The 20,265-nt window shown below is 38.1% G+C and overlaps 1 protein-coding gene across 2 annotated transcripts in view; it reads right to left on the reverse strand.

The window, feature by feature from the left end:
* Nucleotides 1–20,265, reverse strand: part of FAM135A (family with sequence similarity 135 member A) — a 79,758-nt gene that overhangs the window by 55,648 nt on the left and 3,845 nt on the right. For both annotated transcript variants that reach the window (XM_071445081.1, XM_071445076.1), the window contains exons 2-3: nt 9,343–9,422; nt 5,564–5,684 (exon numbers count right to left, since the gene is read on the reverse strand). In XM_071445081.1, coding sequence (XP_071301182.1) covers nt 5,564–5,640 — 77 coding nt within the window. In that variant the 5' untranslated portion in view covers nt 5,641–5,684; nt 9,343–9,422. The remainder of the gene's footprint in view (nt 1–5,563; nt 5,685–9,342; nt 9,423–20,265) is intronic.

The raw sequence follows: 20,265 nt of genomic DNA on the forward strand, positions 1-20,265 counted from the left end.
CCTACTGACAAACTCGAATCAGAAACTGATCCACTTAAAAAAACCAAAACAACAACAACAAAAAACTCAAGACCAAAAATATTTGCATAATTTTTCCTAGACAGATTATTCCATTGAGTTTACTGCCTAGCCTTCCAAATCTTAAACCTGTATAATTGCTATTTGTATTGCTGTAAAACCATAAACTGAAAAACAGAGCTCATCTTACAACTGTTAGACAAATTTGACAGCTTTCTTCTCTCTTTGTAAAAATGCATTACATTAGGTAAAGATCACAGTACAATACTTCAAAAGATAAGCTATCCTGTCAGAAGGCAATTCACAACACTTATTCCCAGAAAAATATGTCATACAGAAATGTAGTTTGAAAGTAAAAGTATGTCTGAGCTGTATGAATTAAAAAGAAAACCAAACAGGTGAACCTGAATGTTCCTTGTCCATCAAGAGTTTGTTATTCGATCATATGCTGGCAACACAAACCATTAGCAAGGGCTACTTCTTCATTTAAGGACCTTTTCATTTCTGACATAAACAGGAGGAAGAAATATGGTCCTGCTGGAAGTGTACATTTTGAATTTTAATTTCTTGCTAAAAATTTTAAAATTAATGTAGCCAACTCACCAGATCCAGAAAACAATACAACCTTTTATATATTGCATTATTTCTCATGACATTACTGAGTAATCATAATAAGATTTATTAAATTTCATACGCTGATTCAGTGTTATTTTCTTTTAAGCTACATTACGCAACCACATGCATGAAAGCATAAAATGTCAATACTGCTTAGACACATCAGTGAGTATCTACACATGGAAAAACATAAATCTATGGAACAGAAGAATATCATAAGGCTAAATTTTCAGTAGTCTCTGAAGCAGAAATTCCTTTGACTTTTAATAGGATTTAGGTTCACAAGCAACTTATGCTGCAATCCTACCAATAACCTTTCAGATATGATACATCTCCAAAAATACCTTTTAGGTTAGAATCTGCCAAAGTCTCTCCTCTGGAAGGTATTTAGTATTATTCTTTCCATCTGTTACCCAACAGTTAAAAGCAAAAAGACTTTAAGAAGTGTGGTAGACTTACATTACTAATATAAGTTGTTCATGTGGTTTTATAAGAATCTTTTAACCCAAAACAAAGTCAAATAAAAGAAAACTAAGACACACTAAACAGTAAATATGAAATAAAGAGCTACTGTTACTATTTTATTTTACTTCCTCTCCTCATAGTTAATATAACAACAAATTTACACAGCCAAAAAAACCATTAGGAACTTCTTTTTCTGAAATCCACAATGAAACTGCAGGTATTGTACCTTACAAATTAAAATGGTACCAAAAAAAAAAAGGCAAAACACATAGAGACATAACAATTACAAGTGTTCTAAAGCCAGCTTTGGCCACTTGTGTGTGCATGCATACTACTGACAAAGTAACAAAAAATTAGTGAGAAAGTAAGAACTTAACACTGGGATATAAAAATGCACAGAGATGGGGGAAATGTAGATAACAGCTGTTTTCCAAGCAGATCTTGCAGCAATGTGTGCACTATGCTAAACTACAAACTACTATCTAAGTCTTTTTACCTCATTAGATTTGCCATTTACAGGTAAAAAATCAATACACAGCTCCAGGGAAATGAAAACCTCACATTCTCACAAGTGAGGGTTACCAGGAAACTCTTCCTACCCACAGAAAAGGTGTGACTGTCCCAAGCTAGACATCAGGACCCATCATCCCATGGGGAACATGGGAACTTCAACTGAGCCTTACAAAGTACTGAGTCACTTTCAGTAAGCAGTTTGGAATGAGACATTCTGAACACATTTATTTCTCAGTTCAAGATATATATGTATGCTGACACATACAAAATGTATGTAAATGAGGGGGTAAGCAACCTGTTCTTACAGCCAAGTCTTTGAAATTGAACTGCTTTAAGCTGAAGGAGGCTAGGGTTAGATGAGGTATTAGAAATTCTTTCAGTCAGAGGGTGGTGAGGCACTGCAACAGGCAGTGATCACAGAGAAGCTGTGACCAGCCCAAGCCTGGAAGTGTTCAAGGCCAGGTTGGATGGGGCTCTAACTGTTCTAATGGAAGGTGCCTCCCCCATGGCAGGAGGGTTGGTACTGGATGACCTTTAATGCCCCTTCCAACCTAAGTCATTCTATGATTCTATGCAAAGACTGCTGGGACCACTGACCCAGTATCAGTCCATGGGAGGTGCCACAGCTTTAAGTTGGACTTAGCACCACTGATCACAACTCTTTGAGCCAAATCATCCAACCAATTTTCAACTCAACTCATTCTCTACTTCTGTAATCAAGTCATGTTATGCTTCCTTTGTTTTATAGGAGATCAGTACTATCGAGCCCCCACCTTACTGGTGTAAACTTTTATGAGCTAAGATGACAAAACAGCCTGAAACTTCATTATCTCAGACATTCTCACAGGTCCCAAACAAATACATTTCTTTAATTCATTTTGTCACACAATACTCGCATATCAATCACTGTTAGAGCAAAACTCCTATCATCACATCTCACTAGGTCAAAACAAAAATTGTGTGAAGCCTCATATGAATGTAATAACAGATAAAAATAAACCAGTGGAGCCATCTGTAACAAGCTGGGTCTAAAGCAAATGGCACAGTTATAAGAAAACATAACAAAATAGCTGTATTGGATACATAAGACAAATATTTTATTACAATGCACTGTCTGTTAGCTCTTCTTGGAATAGTAAGTTATCTTGAAGTAAAGAAAACAGTCTGCTTTAGAGGGTCACTTAGGAGGGTAAGATAGTTATAACCCTTCATATAAATATGATCTTGAGTAAAATACTATGAGAAATTTTCGCTCAGTCTGCACTATTTAGACCAGTTTAGATCAAAAAAGTGGTTTTGAGGCACCTTCCCCAATGACCCCAGTTTGCTGCATGCTGGTTCAGTTACTGAGAGCTTTCCAGTCATAGAACCTGGATGTCTCCTAAAGAAGTTGAACTACTCTGATCTACCAGTCACAAAATGCACTTCAGCCCCTAGGGGCACAAAACAGCCTGAACCAACTACTGATACAAACAACTTCAAAGTACACTCATGATACAAAATATCTGGTCCTCATCAGAAGATGAGGTTAAAATCTAGTCTGAAGTAACCATACAGATGTATGGACATCAGCACTGCTTTCAGTAATTCATTCCTTAAATGCCAAATTTAATTGTTAGTGTAAACACAGTCCTAACTGCTTCTGGCAACTGTAGTGCCACTACAGATACAAATCTGAGAAAATATGAGACACTTGGGATGCAAGAGTTGACATATTTCTTCAAATAGTTATAGAAGCAGGAAGACAGTAAAATGGGTTTGACTGGATATTAGGGTACATGGACTCTACAGAAAAAGAAGGGAGAGTGGGGAATATGCCACAAATTCCAATGATCAAACTCATGTTAGCTCATATTTAATAAAAGGGACAAAAGACTGACATCTAAAATACATAAGGGTGCACTTTCAGACTGATAGTGATTCACAAGACAAAGCTGTTAAGAAAAACAACTAAAACTGATCAGAAGGAAATTTATGCTGGGAATGATGACATCTCCAGTAATCAAATGAGGGAGAATCCAGAGTCGCTCTGCAAACAAATACTTTTGGAGTAAAATCTTCTAAATTCTAATGAGGAACTTGATGTGATTACTTGCAATAGCTGACATTTTGTTCTACACAGTTCAGAAGGTCATGATGTTTCTAACTCCATGAGACAAGCATGCCACTCTGGGAAGGCTTAAATGCACACAATACAATCAATTCTGTAACTTGATTTTGGCAAGACAAACCATGCTAAACACGGTGATAGCTAAAAAATAGGAGGCTAACAATGAAACTAAAGATTTCCTTTTCTGCTCATTCAATCCATTATCCAAGAGCTCCTGCAGCAACAGAAGTATTACATATGGTCTCAAATAAATACAGTTTCCTAGAAAAATACTGGAGCCTACCCAAATTGAATTAATTGCAATAGTCACATTTCTTGGTCTGTCAAATTATTCTGGGAGTTCTCTCTTCTTCCTGACATTAATTTCTACAGGAATGTGCCCAGAGTTTAAGGTTCAGCTTGAAACCAGAGAAGTTATCTCCTCACGTCACTTTTCTCTTTATGTCAGCATTCCACCTCTCTGAACTTGCCCTGTGAATTTACTGCTTTTTATCTTACTGCAACAGTAAGCTAAAAAGAAATACACCAGGTAAAGAATACGCCACTGGTAATTATATTGCTGTGCTTTGCTTCTCAACTACCTTTCTGAGGAACCATTTGATTTGTAAGCTTAAGACAACCAAAACACTTTCTTCTCTTCAGGTTCTCCATTAGAGTAAATGTGCTGCCATGTTCTACCCTCTCCTTGCCCACTGATTTCAAAGATTTAAAAAGGCTACAGTTCAAAAGACTGCTTTTTTGTTGAAGTAATTAGAATATTCTCAGTGTTTTCACAGATCTCTTAAGCCTTCCTTAACCCTTCTCTTCCAATGAAGAGTGAAATTACAATTTTCCCTAAAAGGGAGTCAGTTTGTTGTATATGCTTTGACTGCATAGTACCAAACATAATGGGTCATCACTTCTGTCAAAACAACCCCCCAGCTGTACTGAAAACAATATTCCCATGCACGCACACACACCCCAGTCTTGAACCACGACAAGGCTAAAAACAGGAATATATTTTCTTATCACTATTTCTGAGGGAAGTTACTCTACAATGTTTTGGAAAAAGCAGCTATCATAAATCAACACTGATACACCCTGTTCCATCTCTGCAAACACTAATACAGCCTAAACTCTAACATGCATTTTTACTGTAGTCTACTTGAGGAATGACAGAAGGCTAATGTACCACAACACTAAAGGACCAATAATCTTTAATAGCTCCAAAATAAGCTACAAAGGATTATTTCCTGCATAGCCATGGGAAACAAGGACCTTAGAAAGTAATCTAGGACAATCACATAATATCAAAGGAAAGGAATGTGGAAAAGACTTTTACAGAGATAAGGTGGAGTAAGAGGAGGTCAGGAGAGTCTAAAGAGGCAGCCTGGAGTCCTGTGTAACTGGAGGCACAGCACAGGGAGAAGAGAGAGGTTGGTGAAATTCCCCACTGCCAAACTGATAAACAAGTAGGTTAACTGGGGCAAGACCATTTTTTACATATTGAAGAGAAACACCTATCATATTTCAAACAAAAGGGATTACAGAAATTAACACATGCAAGGGTAAAGGCCTGGGTAAGAATATAATGTACTCTCCATATCTACAGGTTTACCCTCATCTCCAATTAGACAAAAATATTGTATTGCAAATTAGGTTTTAAGAAAAATTATTTTTATATTTAAAATTTAATCCTAGACTTTTTAGACTATGTGACTTTCCAATACAGAATAAAAATAATCAAATCCCTATAAAAATAGTCAGTAACACATGAAGCAACACTGCATGACAGAGTACCCATTAAGGTGTTTCCAACAAGCCATCCAATGGAGTAAAGTTTAAAAAGAACATACTACCTACCCTCTTTGAAACAAATCCACATTGAAGAATTTGTGGAGCTCCACGGAGAATTCTACCATAGCCTGAACTTCACTCATGTTTATGAGGATGAAGAAGTCAAAACTTGTCAGCACCTTAGTTACTGAAAACAAAGAGAAAACAAACTATTTAGAACACAAGCTGGGGATAATGCACATCTGGTCCTAAAAAGGACAATGCTTACACACAGTTTTGCACAGCTTCCTTAAATATGCAGGCTCTGAGGTAAACAAGAATAGAGGATGTACCAAATCCAGCTCACAGTAACTTCTACCTTTCTTGCGAAGGAATCACGTGTTACCAGAGAAGCATCACAGCACACTGTCAGCATAATACAATCCTGGCACTTACTGCTGCCTACAGACTGCAGCTCTGCTCGGGTTCTTGGCTGGAGAGGGAAAAATACTCTCTGACAAGGAGAAAAAGAGCATGGGCTGCTTCCAGCCCTTGTTGGTGCAGAACGTCCATGCAGGCAGCAGAGCCTCAACTCTGGCATGAGGACAGCAAGGGCTGAATTACACTGTAGCCAAACAGTAAAGAGAAAGTGTCTGACCAGGTCATGTAAGGCTTTAGACTGAGAGATTCCAGGGCAAGGAAGGAGTAAAGGAAGGCAACATGCCTATTTTTAGCAATTTTTTTTTGTAGTAGTAAAGTGATAATTATCACTGTCATCTTCACAGCCACAGACTAGCAAGTTCCTGCTACTTTACAACTGCCTGCTGATACCTACATTTAAATCCTACAGATTTTACTAAGTTCTGCTGGTTTCCTTTCAAGACTAGATTAATGAAACACACTACACCTTCCACTAACACTTGTCTTCAAACTTCCCAGTTTCTGCAAGCATTGTCTGGTTTGAGGACTAAGCAAACAAAAAAAAACTTTGAGCAGGCTGTACTTCATACACATTAGTCAATTCTTCTGGCTCTGATGTAGAAGCAGTAAACATTGTCTGGAGCTGGAATGGATTATGGCTTCTTTTGTTTCTAAAATTTTCAACATGCATTTGGGTGTTTGTGAAGTAGCAGGCAGTACTGAGACTGAAACAGAGCAGGTGGCAAAAAAAGTCATGACTGCAGCAGGTATTAGTCAACTGAAACCAAAGTCACATTTAGAGGCACAACCTCTAGCCTACCAACTAAATTGTCTTAGAATATGACTCAAGATAAGACCTCCCTTTCTGTACTCAACTCTAGAGGAGGTGAAAGACTTCAAGCCCTGTAACACAAGTGTAGATTTTAAACTCTAAACAAGACATTAATTCTGACCTTGGTTTAACAGCCAATACAGGGAATCTGAATGGACTTCACAAAAACACAGGAACAGTACATTATTGGTGTAACAGGGGGCGGGGGAAGAGGAATTTTGCTGCATTAGGACAACATGAAGAACTTGGATCAAGGGCCTTTGCCACAAGATCAAAATTACAGCATCTAGATGATGCTATTAACCCAGCTTGTCTAAAAAAATCTTGTCATCATTTGAATTTCAATCAGAGGACTTTAAGAGACTAATTGAAGGATGCCACAAGTTTTGCTACAGTTTTGTAGTGTTAGGACTGACAGTGACAGCCTTCAGGGCTTTGCAATTCCCTCTTCCACTGCTCTGTCTGTAGTACTGTATAGGGATGTCCTCTGTGGTCTAAAGCTAGATACAAAATGTTCTGCACTGTAATTCTCTGGGGCTGCAATACTGCATTATCACATGGGCATCACCTATCAAAATGCAAGTGTATATTCTGCAAATGAAACCTGACCTGCCACAGAGCAGAGATCCAGAGATCCTAGGTCCACTGTGACCTTTGGCTGCTGGGCAACAAACTCTGTGCACTATGGATGAAACTGTCCAGTACTCAGAAGGAAGCCACTTCAAAGCACTCAAGGAAAAGCAAAAGGATCTTTATCTTTTTAAGGATGTCATGGGGCAGTCTCACCCAACTTGCATTTTGATGAAACTACATTCTCAAGAGGAAGACATGACAAGGCTCTGGTGTCCTGACACAATGAGTGGTGCTAACTCCCTGAACAGTTTGCCTTCATTAAGTGAAGACTGCTCCTCAGGTTGCTGTTGGGCCTCGATCAGAGTCCCTCAAGTCCCCAGCAGGAAAACCCAGAACCAGTCCAATTGGGTAAGCTCAAAGGTCCATTTTATGAATGAGTTAATTCAACAAAAAAACTCAAAACTTAAGAGAGCCACATCTTGCATGACTGCCAAAAGGACTGCCCAGTGAACTTGTGGTATTCCTACTGGGTATAGTATGGCTCTAGTGGGGCCACTCCCTCCCTTCTTCCTGCATTGAGCTCACTTAGCATTCCTAGCCAGTTCACTAAAAATCTGCCTGGAATGCAATTATTCCCTGCAAACCAAGCACAGGGTCCAGCAACCACAGCCCTGCATGACACAAGACCATGCATTTTAATCCAGTAACACGGCTCTTACTCAACTACAAACTGCATTTGGAAAAAACAGTGTCTATGCCTTATTCCAGTACCAACTGCAAAACCAGTAAGAAATACTGTGGCACAGCTCACAGAACAGCACATCCAGCAAGCAGTGCTGTGTACTGCAGGTACCCAGCTGACCACTGAGAATAACTTTTGCTTTGTTGAGCTTCAGCGTGTTCCACGTGCACCTTAAATTGGAAGAAGGGGAACATTTACTGCCCTGGGCTGATATAAACCACATCACTACTTTTCTGCCAAAGTCTTTCATACCAGTGCAAAGGAAAACAGTTAGAACAGAAGAATTATAGTACTCTGAACTATGTAATAGAAAGTGTTATGCAGTGAATAAATATTTTAAAGGAGAAACTCAACTTGGACAATGTCTTAAGCTTGTACAATAATCATACAAAAGCCAACCAAAAAAATTGAACTCTTGTAGAGGTATATGTTGTATAGACTCCTGTCAAACTTACAGCTGCACAACACAAACTTCATCTACAACAAAAGTCCACAACTCAATTTAATATTTAATGAGTTTACTGATGTATTTTAAAGCACATCATTAGCATTTGGAAACCAAGATATTAAACTGCATTGAGAAACAAAAGAATCCTTCACTAGGAGCTCTCTACATGAGAAATGGAGTTTAATGCAGCATATAAACCCATACCAGAAGGTCTCATAATAAATTACAATATCTTAATACATAAATTAGAAAGGGGTGTTCTAAACTTTTGATAGCTACTTAACTTTTATAATCCAAACAGCATTTCTATATTCAAAAGTATTCAGAGCACTGAGACTTAACATTTCCAATAGTTAAAATGTCAGTTAAAGCCACTTGATCCTACACTGAGGGCCAAACCTTTCCTTTCCTTCATACTTCTGAGGGTTTACTTTTCTAAGTTGGAAAATCTCCTATATATCCTGGCTGGTCCATGCTGTCCCCACATCATCTCACCACTTTCTTTAGTTATACATACTAATCTTTCCTGAGGCCACAATACAAAGTGGATCACAGGAGAGCATATTTTTAATGTTTGTCTGAAAGAAAAAAAGGATGTTTCTTTTGTTTCTTGTTTCTGTTTTTTTTTCCTTAATCAATCATTTTAGTGCTACTTTACAGCAGCTGCATCAGAGCACCTGAGAGTGAACTGAAAATACAGAAACCTTCTAAACCAGCTCTGTTTCCAGAAAAATGATTGTGTAACAATGCCATTAATCTAGCTATTTGCACTGGGAACTGCAAAACAACACTTTTGCAAATGAAAAAAACAAGAAATGAAACTGCAAAAAGACGTTCAAAGAATGTCTTACCTGCACTGGTAAATACTCCATTTTAGTATGTCAATCAACCAGTCTTCCAGTTCTCTGCTGTCAAAAACATACTGCTTGAACTGAAAAACAAACAAAGAAACAACAAACATTTTACTAAGAGCAACATCTCTAGAATGTTTCAGTACTTATGTACTTTGTTCTCTTTTCCTGCATTCTAATAACAACCTTTATCATGTCCTCTCCAACAATCTCACAAGAACTGCCTACCAGCATTCTCCAGTCTGACCTTGGGTCCTGCACTGCAGTTTTCAGCTCTCCTAAAGTGTAGCAGTCTGATATATATTTTTACAAAATAAGTAAAAGATATAACTTCTCATGAAGCCAATACTCTGGCAAAGCTGACATTGCTATGTCCAGCCAAACTGTCCTTGTCTTCACCCCAGAATTCTAAGCTCCCAGAGGACTCTGGTACACCCCCAGCCACCCACAGCCTCCCCAGTCTTCAGAGAAACTCTCAGCTCTCCAGGAGCAACACAGCCCCAAAAGAGGTAGGAGGATATTCTGGCCTGAGTCATCAAATACAGCTCAAGCCCCCACGCAGCCTTACACAGCCACCAGGGAGGAGACAACTTACAAGAACAGGTCTGATGAGATTCTCCTGGCAAATTTCATGTCCCTTCTCCACAGGAGCCAAAATTCAGGGGACAAGGAGAAGACCATGAACCCACTTTCTTAGAGCAAACACTGCAGGTAGGTCAACACCACCTAATATGCTGAATCTCTCCCTGGAGCTCCTGATAAACCACTACTTTAAACTGCTTATTAAGAAGCAGTTCATCTCTCCTGCACTCTGAAACAATTAGGGTACTTAAAAAATACAATAAACAATTGCAAAATCTCTTTTTTATCTGATGACCTTTAGATTTCAAAGACACAGAAAAGAGAACACTTTGTTCTACCCTCTTAAAGGAACTTTGCATCTTTCTGTATGTACATTTCAGAGAAATACAAAGACAAAATCTATCACAGCTTGTGCAGGCAAGATGTGAAACTAAACTGGTTTTGCATTAGCTTCAGAGGGAAGAAAACAGAGAAAGTAGAACACAAAAAACATTATCTGGATTTTTTAAAAACAGATTTCACTTATGCATGTCATGTTGGTATTACATCTTTGATACCACAAATTTTCAATAATAGTCTAGTAAAATCCTGAAGCCATAATGCCACATAAAAATGGCACCGACATTTATTACATTTGTTTAACAATGCATTACAACCTGTGTCATGCCAGTTCTCTTCTAAAGAGGACTGAGTTCTTTCTTTAAAAGAGAGAGAGAGAAAAAAATGCAAAATTCTGAGGAACTGAATTTTTTCTAGCCTTAGATTTAGTATTTTATATTCAGTGGAAATCAAAAGTAAAACTAAAGAACCTACTAATTAAAATAGAACAAAGCATTCATTTTGCTCCAGTCTGTTTCTGGGTGTTCATTTAACATTCAAGTAGTATTTTTCTTCAAAGTTGTTGTAGAAGCCTTGTACACCACCATTCCTGAGCTTTTTTACCAGTCCTCTTCTCCTGTACGCTCAGAGATCCAGCACCTGCCAACACAAACTCAGCCACCATCTATCTCTGTGCTGATGACTCACAGGTTTGTCCCCCCCACCTGAGAACTGCCTTCAATTCCAATTTTAGCTGTTTCTTGGACACTGCCTTCAGCTGAAACTTAATGTGGTGGAAACAAAGTTCTTGACCTGACCAACAAGGCTATTCCTAATGCCTGCTTTCTGAGTGTGCACACTAGCACAATCTGACTGGAAACCTGGACACTGTTTTTCATTTAAATTTCTCTGGGTTCTCATAGACTTTGGCAAGACTATACAGAAGATGTGCCAAATTTTTCTGCATGTGATTAGAAATATGTCCCATCTATCCATACATCTAAAACTCTTCCAAGCTAATATCCTTTTATTTTAATTACTGTGAGGCTGAAAAAGCATAATTCACTGCATGTACTAGTTCAGCATGGTGCTGCAAAGAACCAGTCTGTTATTTTGATCATTTCACCTTTCTCTCTGCATTCCCTGCAGAGAGAGCCTGGACTACTGCAAGCATAATTCCCCTGTCCTTTGAAATCCTTTCAGAGCTGTGCAGCACTCAATATCACAGTGTTCTGGTTGAGACTAGAGCTTCCCAGCACTAGAAATAAACCCTGCTCCTCCATAATTCAAAAGGTGAGGGTGTAGAAAAGAAATGGTAGTTGAATTTTGGATTGCATAATCATCATGTCATAAAACAAGCAAACAAACAAAAAAAACCCTTATGCAGAAATATTGAGAATACCTTATTCAATTCACTATCCCAATTTTAAAAAGACAGCGTCACCACCACTAGAAAAATACATCAGAACAGACTGGTTTACATCAGGATTTCCTAATTACCTTTTTTTTAAAGGTTCACAGCTATCATAACTATGTGAAGTAAATAACTACACATATAGTTAAACAACGACCTAATTTTCATGGGCTCAGGGCAAAACTCAACTATTACAATTTTCTTCACACCCAGTTCTCTAAGACTAGACTACTTCCCAGCCAACCATAAGGTTTGATTCTAACAAAGCTAATGCAAGATACCTATGACATTTTAATGGGCTAGATAAACAACCAAATTAATCAGGCATTAAAATTCAAGTTTTCATACTTTTTGCTTTAAATTTAGCACCAATATCTCATCCTTTATGCAGCACACTGATAAAAACAACATAGTCACTACTTTGAGCTGACAACTTGATTATTCCCACTGAGCACAGAAGTCATTAAGATGTTGCATTTATTTCTTTTCTTCTCCCCTATTAATAGATCATACATGTGATACAATAATTCATCTTGAACACTTATTAGGCTTATTCCTTTCTATCCTAGCATTGGTCTTTGTCTGTTTGACAAATGACATGTTATTTCTAAGCTTCCTCATTAAAAACTTTAACAAGAAAAGTTCTGTGGGAGCACAGTTAAAAGCTCTCTTTCTTATTGATGTGTTCTCCCTCCACCACAAAAACCCCTTCTGCAAAACAGACCCCATGCTTACAGATGTCAGTATTTTTCCTCCCAGTATGGACACAAACTTCAGCCAACCATTTATGCTAAACAAAAACTGCATCATCTCTGAGATCCCTTCTCCTCTTTCTCATTAAAATCAATCGAGCAATGGTTTCAACAGTAATTTGCACAGAAAAATGGAAACAGAACATGAACAAACCAAACTGAATGCTTTATTTGCCTTTTACAAAGACCTCCCATAAAAATAAAACCACATTTTAAAAAATTATTAAAGGGGTACGAAATAACTTGCACAAATGTGACTGCTTTTGAGTCAGAAACAACAAGAATGGAGCGTTTTGATGATAACCAGTAGCAGTTCAGGATATGTGCTACTACATTATGCCAGCCACCTTGTACCACTTTGATCCCACACATTGGCTGAGTGAGAAAAATGAACTTCCACATACTCATGCCAAGAACCATGGAGAGTGGACCATGAAAATCAGCAGTAAAGCTGAGCTACCTCAACAACAGCGATGAAAATAAATACCTCTGACTATAGCAGCAGTAATGTAGTCATGTAGTTCTGCAAATGTAGAAATAAGTCTGTAAATTAAATACTTGCTTTGCTTATCATTTTCCATTAATGAACTCACAATTGATCTTTTTCTAACCTATTCAGAGGAGCATTATGAGGAAAAACCAAAATGAAGTGCTTATACTAAACAATCAACCAAAGTCTTTTGGAACTTTACATAAAAAGCATATAAGGATTTTACAGTAAATGGGAAAAAACCCCAATAAATTGCAGACTGTAGTATTTTGGCTCTAAAAAAACCCAAATTGCATAGCCTAATACATTCACCATCTTATAAACTACTGAATTTATGAAGGATGTATCAGGTAAGAATTAATAAAGAAGGAGAGGGAAGCTTACTAAAATAATTTGATTCCGTCCAGTGGAATAGGTTCTTCACAATACCTTAAGGCTCTATCTAAGTGTACTTAAAACACACTTCATTTTCCTACTTACACAAAGGAAGAAAGCTCTCTCTCTTTGAATTCCATGTCCCAACAATGTCAATAAATAAAAAATAGCTTTCATATGGATGAATTTGGCATTAAAATGTCTCCAATGACTGTTAATGTCATTACTCTGCCATATTTTATGAATCAAAAGTCTCCAAAAGAAAGCTGCACCTTCTCTCCCACCACAAGTAAACTTGTTTTCAAAAAAATAAACCCTTGGTTTCAAGAGAAATGAAAAATACATCTAACGCCATACGATCAATAAATTATTTTTAATAGGTAATAATTCTGTATTATTGTCCTCTGTAAATAAAACAGCACAATTTACAGAGTTGAGTCATTGCTCCAATACCTGCTCTGAGGTCATTCTTTGACAAGACAGTAAATACAGTTTAGATTTGACAGGTTGATTTTGTATTGGAAGGCTTTATGCCAAATAGTTACTGTATTTCCTCCCACAGTAGGCATTAAGTTAGCACAAATGATATATTGCATACTCTTATTAACTTAAGAAATGTGATAGCTTGGCTGCCTGATCGAAGCTACATTAGGGGATAATCTGACAGTAAATCTGATCCAGGATCAGTGGTCACAAAACCACTTTCTTGGTAGTTCCTACAGTAATAGCATTGGTGGTGATAAGGCTGGATCAGCCAACAAAGAAAAACAGTGACTCTGACAGGGCATTCTTACAAATATAATTTCTTTCAGAAATACAGAGGAGTACTGTATCAAAAGCTATTTTATTTTTCAACACCTAATGTTAATAACCCAATATAAAGGCAGCTGATTTGGGGATATCTACTACATCTTTAAAAACATAATCCTGACTTCACTTTTTTCACAGAATCACAAAATCATTAAAGTTGGAGAAGACTTCTAAAATCAAGTTCAACCTTTAACCAAACACTGCTATCTCTACCACAAGACCATGTTCTCAAGTGCCAACTCCACACTTCTTTAAACACATTTAGGGATGGTGATCTCACCACTGTCTTAAGGCACTCCTTTACAGTGTTTGACAACTTTTTCAGTGAAGAAGTTTTCCTATCTAAACTTTCCCTGACACAATTTAAAGCCATTTTCTCTCATTCTATCACTTATTACTTGGGAAAAGAGACCAACCCCCATCTTGCTACACCCTCCTTCCAGGTAGTTGTAGAGAGTGGTAAGGTCTTCCCTGAGCCTCCTTTTCTCCAGGATAAACACCCCCAGCTCCCCACAGGACTTGTGCTCCAGACCCTTCACCAGCGCTGCTGCCCTCCTCTGGACTCGCTCCAGCATCTCAATGGTTGCCTTGTAGTGAGGGGCCCAGAACTGGGCACAGGATTTCAGATGCAGCCTCACCAGTGCTGAGTACAGTGGGACAATCACTTCCCTGGTCCTGCTGGCCACACCATTACTGATTTCCCTGGGGTTTGGTTTCCAGTTTCCTACCGTTTTAACAAACAAATTGAGGTAAGCATTATAACACATAAATTTAGGTTAAAAGTTTACCTCTTTGATCTTCAATGCAAAAAAAAAAAAAAAAAAACCCCTAAAAACTGGAAATATAAAACACTGTTTTTAACATCTTATAACATCTACCCATAGTTTTTATTCAATACTCACCTGAAAAAAGTAATATATTCTTGTTTTGTTCTTCCTTTGTTAATGATTTTCTGACACTGAAGTGTGTCAGACCCTCTCTTCAATTGACCCCTCTTCTAAGACCCTGTCTGTAATCTTTCTGCTACACAAAACATGCACTAATTTTACAGTCAAATCCATATTATTCTAGTTCAAAGTGCAATTTAGTTCTGGTAGAATGATACATGTGCAAAGTTGAAGGACAATTTAGCAGACTGCCACTGCAAGCCATGACCTAATGAGGTCATAAGAAGTATTTCAGAACGTGCATTAAAGCTTTTCAAAAACATATTGTAGCAAACAAACACCCACATGTCAATTTGGCCCAAGGCTTTAAGCTCTCTTGATGCTCACTTATCTTCATACTGACCAGATGAGGAAGAAATACTTTTCTCTGCAACCTCAGGTGGCACCTCCAGCAGCTTGAATTGTGCACTTCCAAATCAAAGAGCACCAAGCTGAAACATATCTAAACTAATAAATTCACTTAGTTATTACCCAAACCAGCCAAGCACAAGATTTTAATGCTCTGTCCTTAATGTTCCACAGTCTTTTTTTCTGCCACTGAAGCCTGGAGCAAAACAGATCTGACCTAACAGAAAACAAACAAACAAACACACACACCACCCAAGCAAACAAACAAAAACAACAAAAATCAAACAAAAACCCCACAAACAAATAAAACCAACCAACCCACACTTCCCACTCCCAAGAAAAAAAATGCAATAAAATTTAATCATTTTCTACTTTTTTTCACTGTTTAGAAGAGAAGGCACTAAACACAATATGCAGAGTACTGTGTGTGCTTTTTTATTGAGAAAAGCTCAGGCAAAAAAAGTCTTTAAAGAAACAAGTGTCAAGTAAAGATAACACTGATCAGCACTGGTAGACAGCTGTGATGGTAGCTTGAACAAACTGAGCAGATCTTAGCATGCACACTATAAGAAGATTGGATGCCAGTAAGCACCCTGAGAAAACAGCACATTATATATCAGTAGCAAAGTCTTTAATTTAAATCCTTTTACAGTTAAATCTTTTGCTACCCTTGCAGACTTGCTTGCACCCACGCCACAAACAGCCATCTCTGCAATTGTGCTAGCAGTTGTGGGAGGCAAAAAGCCCCACAGCACCAAACCAAACCTTTACAGATATTTTGGAGGTTACTTTGTAAGATACTGGGGGTTATGGGGGGCAGTTGGTTAGCTTTTTTCATTTTTAATTTAAACAGCAACATTTCACTAATTTAAATACTGCATGATTTCCACAAACAGCTGCACTGATCTATCTCAGAGTATGCCTATCTATATTAACATCTAACCCTGAAGAAGTGAGTGAGGGCATAGCAAGAATTTACGCCAACTTTGTTCAGGAAACTACACTGAGTCTTCTGCACTAGAAACAGCTTCAGAAGTTTCTGCCTCAGGTGCTCATTCACATCTTCACAGCATCAATACAATCGCCCCCTCAACACTGCCAACACAGTGCTCGTGGGACAGCATTTTAAAATTAATTAGTTACCATTTTAGAATAATCTATTTTTGCAGGGCTTGATCAGATCACTTCCTTATCCGGTTTCAAAGCACAGCTCCACAAATAGCAGTGCCATGGAGCACGGGGAAGGGAAGTGCGCAGCAGCACAGCACAGCACAGCGCTTCCCTGGCCAGTTGTACCTCAGCCTCCATAAGCCACAGCCTTGGCACAGCAAAGCAAAGAGGTCTCAGTAGCAGGGTGAAAGAAACTGCCCCTTCTCACAGCCATTCCTGAGGTGGTATTTTTACCCTTCATTCCTTTCTTTGATTCACCTCAAAAGCTGGACAGTAACGCCCTACCCCTGCCCCACTTTCTTCCATGGGTGGACAGAACCCCAGAGCCCAAGCAGCAGCTCAGTCTCACCTCCCTCTGCCCCACAGGACAAGTTCTGCTCTCTACTCACAGGCCTGGTTTCCCAGGGAGGCAACATCTCACCTAGGAACCCTCCTTGGCATCCCAGGCCATCTCCTTCCAGAAGGAGGCACGGAAGGATGGAAAGCTGAGCAGCTTCCAGCAGTTTTGTCCCAAAAGGTCCAAAAACATGCTCTGCCTGCAGAGAAACCAGCCAACACATCTGGTGTCCAGAGACAGGCACCATTTTTGCTGAAGAAGGGCTCTTCTGCTCCCTGTCATGGAGGAAGAGAGCGACAGGGCTGCCCCAGTCAGCACAGCCTGCTCCATCTGAGCTCCACAGGCTGCAACCCTTCCTCAGAGCGCTGGCATTGCTCCTCCCCCACGGCACTGCCAGAATATCTTACTAAAGAGTCCCTATGAAACAGGCAAGTATTAACATTATAGCATTAACAAATTCAGTTTCAAGATCTGCTTTTGTTTATGTTGCAGCTTGAAGGCTTCATGCGCTCTTACCTCGGCTCCCCACATGGCATTTCACTAACAGAACAATGCTGACGTGTTATAAGTTGCTAAAAACACTGACACAAACCTAAAATGGCAAGACTCTGTTTCCAAAATAGCACACTGGAAACAAAACAAATCTAATTATCACCTTTAGCAACTTCAATGGGTAGACTTGCAGGGTTACATCAAAACAAATCAGAAAACTGTTTTCTGAATTAGCTTGAACCATCACCAATGCTACTTAAACAATTTTTGACAGTGTTTTGTATGGAACAATTTTTGTTCACTCCTTTTCTGCTACAATTTACTTGTCATGTTTAGTTAGAAATTCTTGTACTAACGTTTTGTAATCATTAAATCCCTCACATGCTGCTTTCAAATTTGCTACAACTAGAACAAGTACCACCCCTTAAATACAGCACAAATATTCAGGGAAAAAAAGGCCCAACAACCAGGAACAAAATCATCAGAGGCTTTCTCTACCCTGCTGATAGCACGGCTAGTTGGTTTTCAAAAGGTTATTGTTCCTTCCTCTCCTACCTGAGAAGAGCAAAGTGACTGGCGATGAAAATTCATCATTCTAGCTAAACTTCATCAGCTGTTACACATTTCCATCAAAAGGCAGGTAACATCTGTTAGAGCTTCGAGTCACAGACTCAAATTCAGCTCAAACACTAGTAGCATTAGCTGGCACTCAAACCAATTTCACAGATACACAATGCACCTTCCACAGGTTGTCTCTTAAGGACATGCAAAATAAAATTAATAATAGGTAACCCTATGGCTCAGAGCTTCTGCCCCAGCAACAAGGGCCTTCATAAGAAAAAGAATCCCAGCATGAAAGAATGGCCACAAATGTGGAGATCTAGGTCCTGACTTCCACTTTCAGATCTAATATTGACCTCACTCATTAAAAGATTGTTTTCCTCTAAGCTGTTTTACATGTAAAGCAGTAAAATATGTCTTCTACTATCTATGGTTTCTTGTTTCAGTACTTCAAATATCTTCAATACCTTGGCATGTTTCAATCTGGATTTTTTCACTGCAGTCAGGGACTGAAGGTCAGAGGTGCCAGAAAACATCAGCTCTTGAATCATCTGATAGCTATAACCTCAGAATTTACCCAGAAAATCTTTTAAAAACATATATATGCATTTATAGAAAGCTAGATGGGCCACATATAAATAGACAGAAAAGCAAGTATAATTAAGTTTAAAAGCTTATATGCAACTACTAAAACTCAGGAGCATTAATTACATTGTTTAGACTGATTTTTTACATGGAAATACACAATCATTATGCAGAAAAATAATCAAGTGATAACAGAATTGACAGCCTGGGGAGAAAGGACAGCTTCTTCTACAGAAGCACAAATACAACAACATTTTCCTTGTAAATTTCAATAGAAAGAAGACAGAAAATGTACTGCAGGCCATTCTAACATGAAAACTGAAAGGGAAACCTTTCTTATTAACTTTAGAAAAATCATCTAAAGCATAAAGGGAATTCAGTTTATTTTATAGCTAGAAAGCACAAGAAAGCATTATCTCTCAACATCCTTTATGCAACAGGTAATGAGTGACCTATGGCATTGTCAGTAACGTGGATTAATTCATGAGGTCACAGCACGTGAACAGGTTGTGATTATAGTAAGCAGACTTGCATCTGGAGAACAAGTCAGTTTGTTATTTCAAAATGTCAGAGGTCAAGTGTAAATCCTCCGGCAAAATTAACTGCTGAATGCTATAGATTTCCTCCTAATTTGGGGGTATGGTGTGTACAGGTTTGTGATTTATTTCACAAACAAGATTCAGCAAACCATATGCACACATATGTACAAATATACATGTATAATTCTATAGTTTTAGAGCTAACAAATTTATAACTTTTCACTAGAAAGCTAAATACAGCAAAATCTGTATGCTTTCCTTTCTTTCTGATACAAGACTTGTAATTCAGAAATGTAGGCATGTTTTATTTCGTTTTAGTAAGAAATACTGGTAAGTGAAACTTTTTATCTTGTTTCCAACAAAATTGCTTGCACAATATAAAGTTCAAAATTCTTCGCATTAAAAATGTTCCAATTTCAAAACCTCTACAGAAAATCCATTATAAAAAAAGCACTGAAACGATCTAATAAAAAACAGAATTGATGCAATTTCAATTTGCATTAACATTTTCAACTTTTGTTCCACTTGTAAGTTGAGCTCTGTGAGATTTGATTCTGTTTCCTATTTCTCTGTCTGTTCTTTCCAAGAACAATGCTGTCACAAATTTCCTGCTAGAAGTAAACACAATTAGCTCACCTGACTTCTTCCTGACCCAAAACTATGGCAAACTTATTTCCTCCCTTTCAGATTTTTTTCTTGTATACTCTTTGTTGCATACTCTTGTTACCACAAAAGTTCCACACATTGTGCTTTGAGGAAGACAGTTTGTACAACAGACATTTACAAATATCAGCAACACATTACTAAATACCAACTGCTTTTGCTATAAACAAAAGCATAAATATTTAATTATGTTCCTACTTCTACAGTAACTTATTTTTCTACACACAATACTTAATGACACGTATCCAACAAATTAATGTGTTCAAAAGGTGCTTAGCAAAATGCTAGAGAAGGCCAAAATCACCAGATGTGTAGCAAACATAAAATCACCTGTCTTGCCAAGGAGAAAACACATGGCACATTAATATTAACAGAATGTAAGGACATACTTTACCGCTTTGCCTAGCTGGGGCAGAAAAACATAGAACTAGTATTTTTTCAGAAGCATTGTATAATTGTAACAAGCTCAAAGGGACCAAAAATGTGACTTTTGAGTGGATTTCACCAATCTCTTGTTCCTGTTTTAAAGCAGCAGGATTG

Source organism: Agelaius tricolor, unplaced genomic scaffold, assembly GCF_023055355.1.
Source record: "Agelaius tricolor isolate 1412-34295 unplaced genomic scaffold, bAgeTri1.0.p SCAF_1, whole genome shotgun sequence".
Taxonomy (NCBI): domain Eukaryota; kingdom Metazoa; phylum Chordata; class Aves; order Passeriformes; family Icteridae; genus Agelaius; species Agelaius tricolor.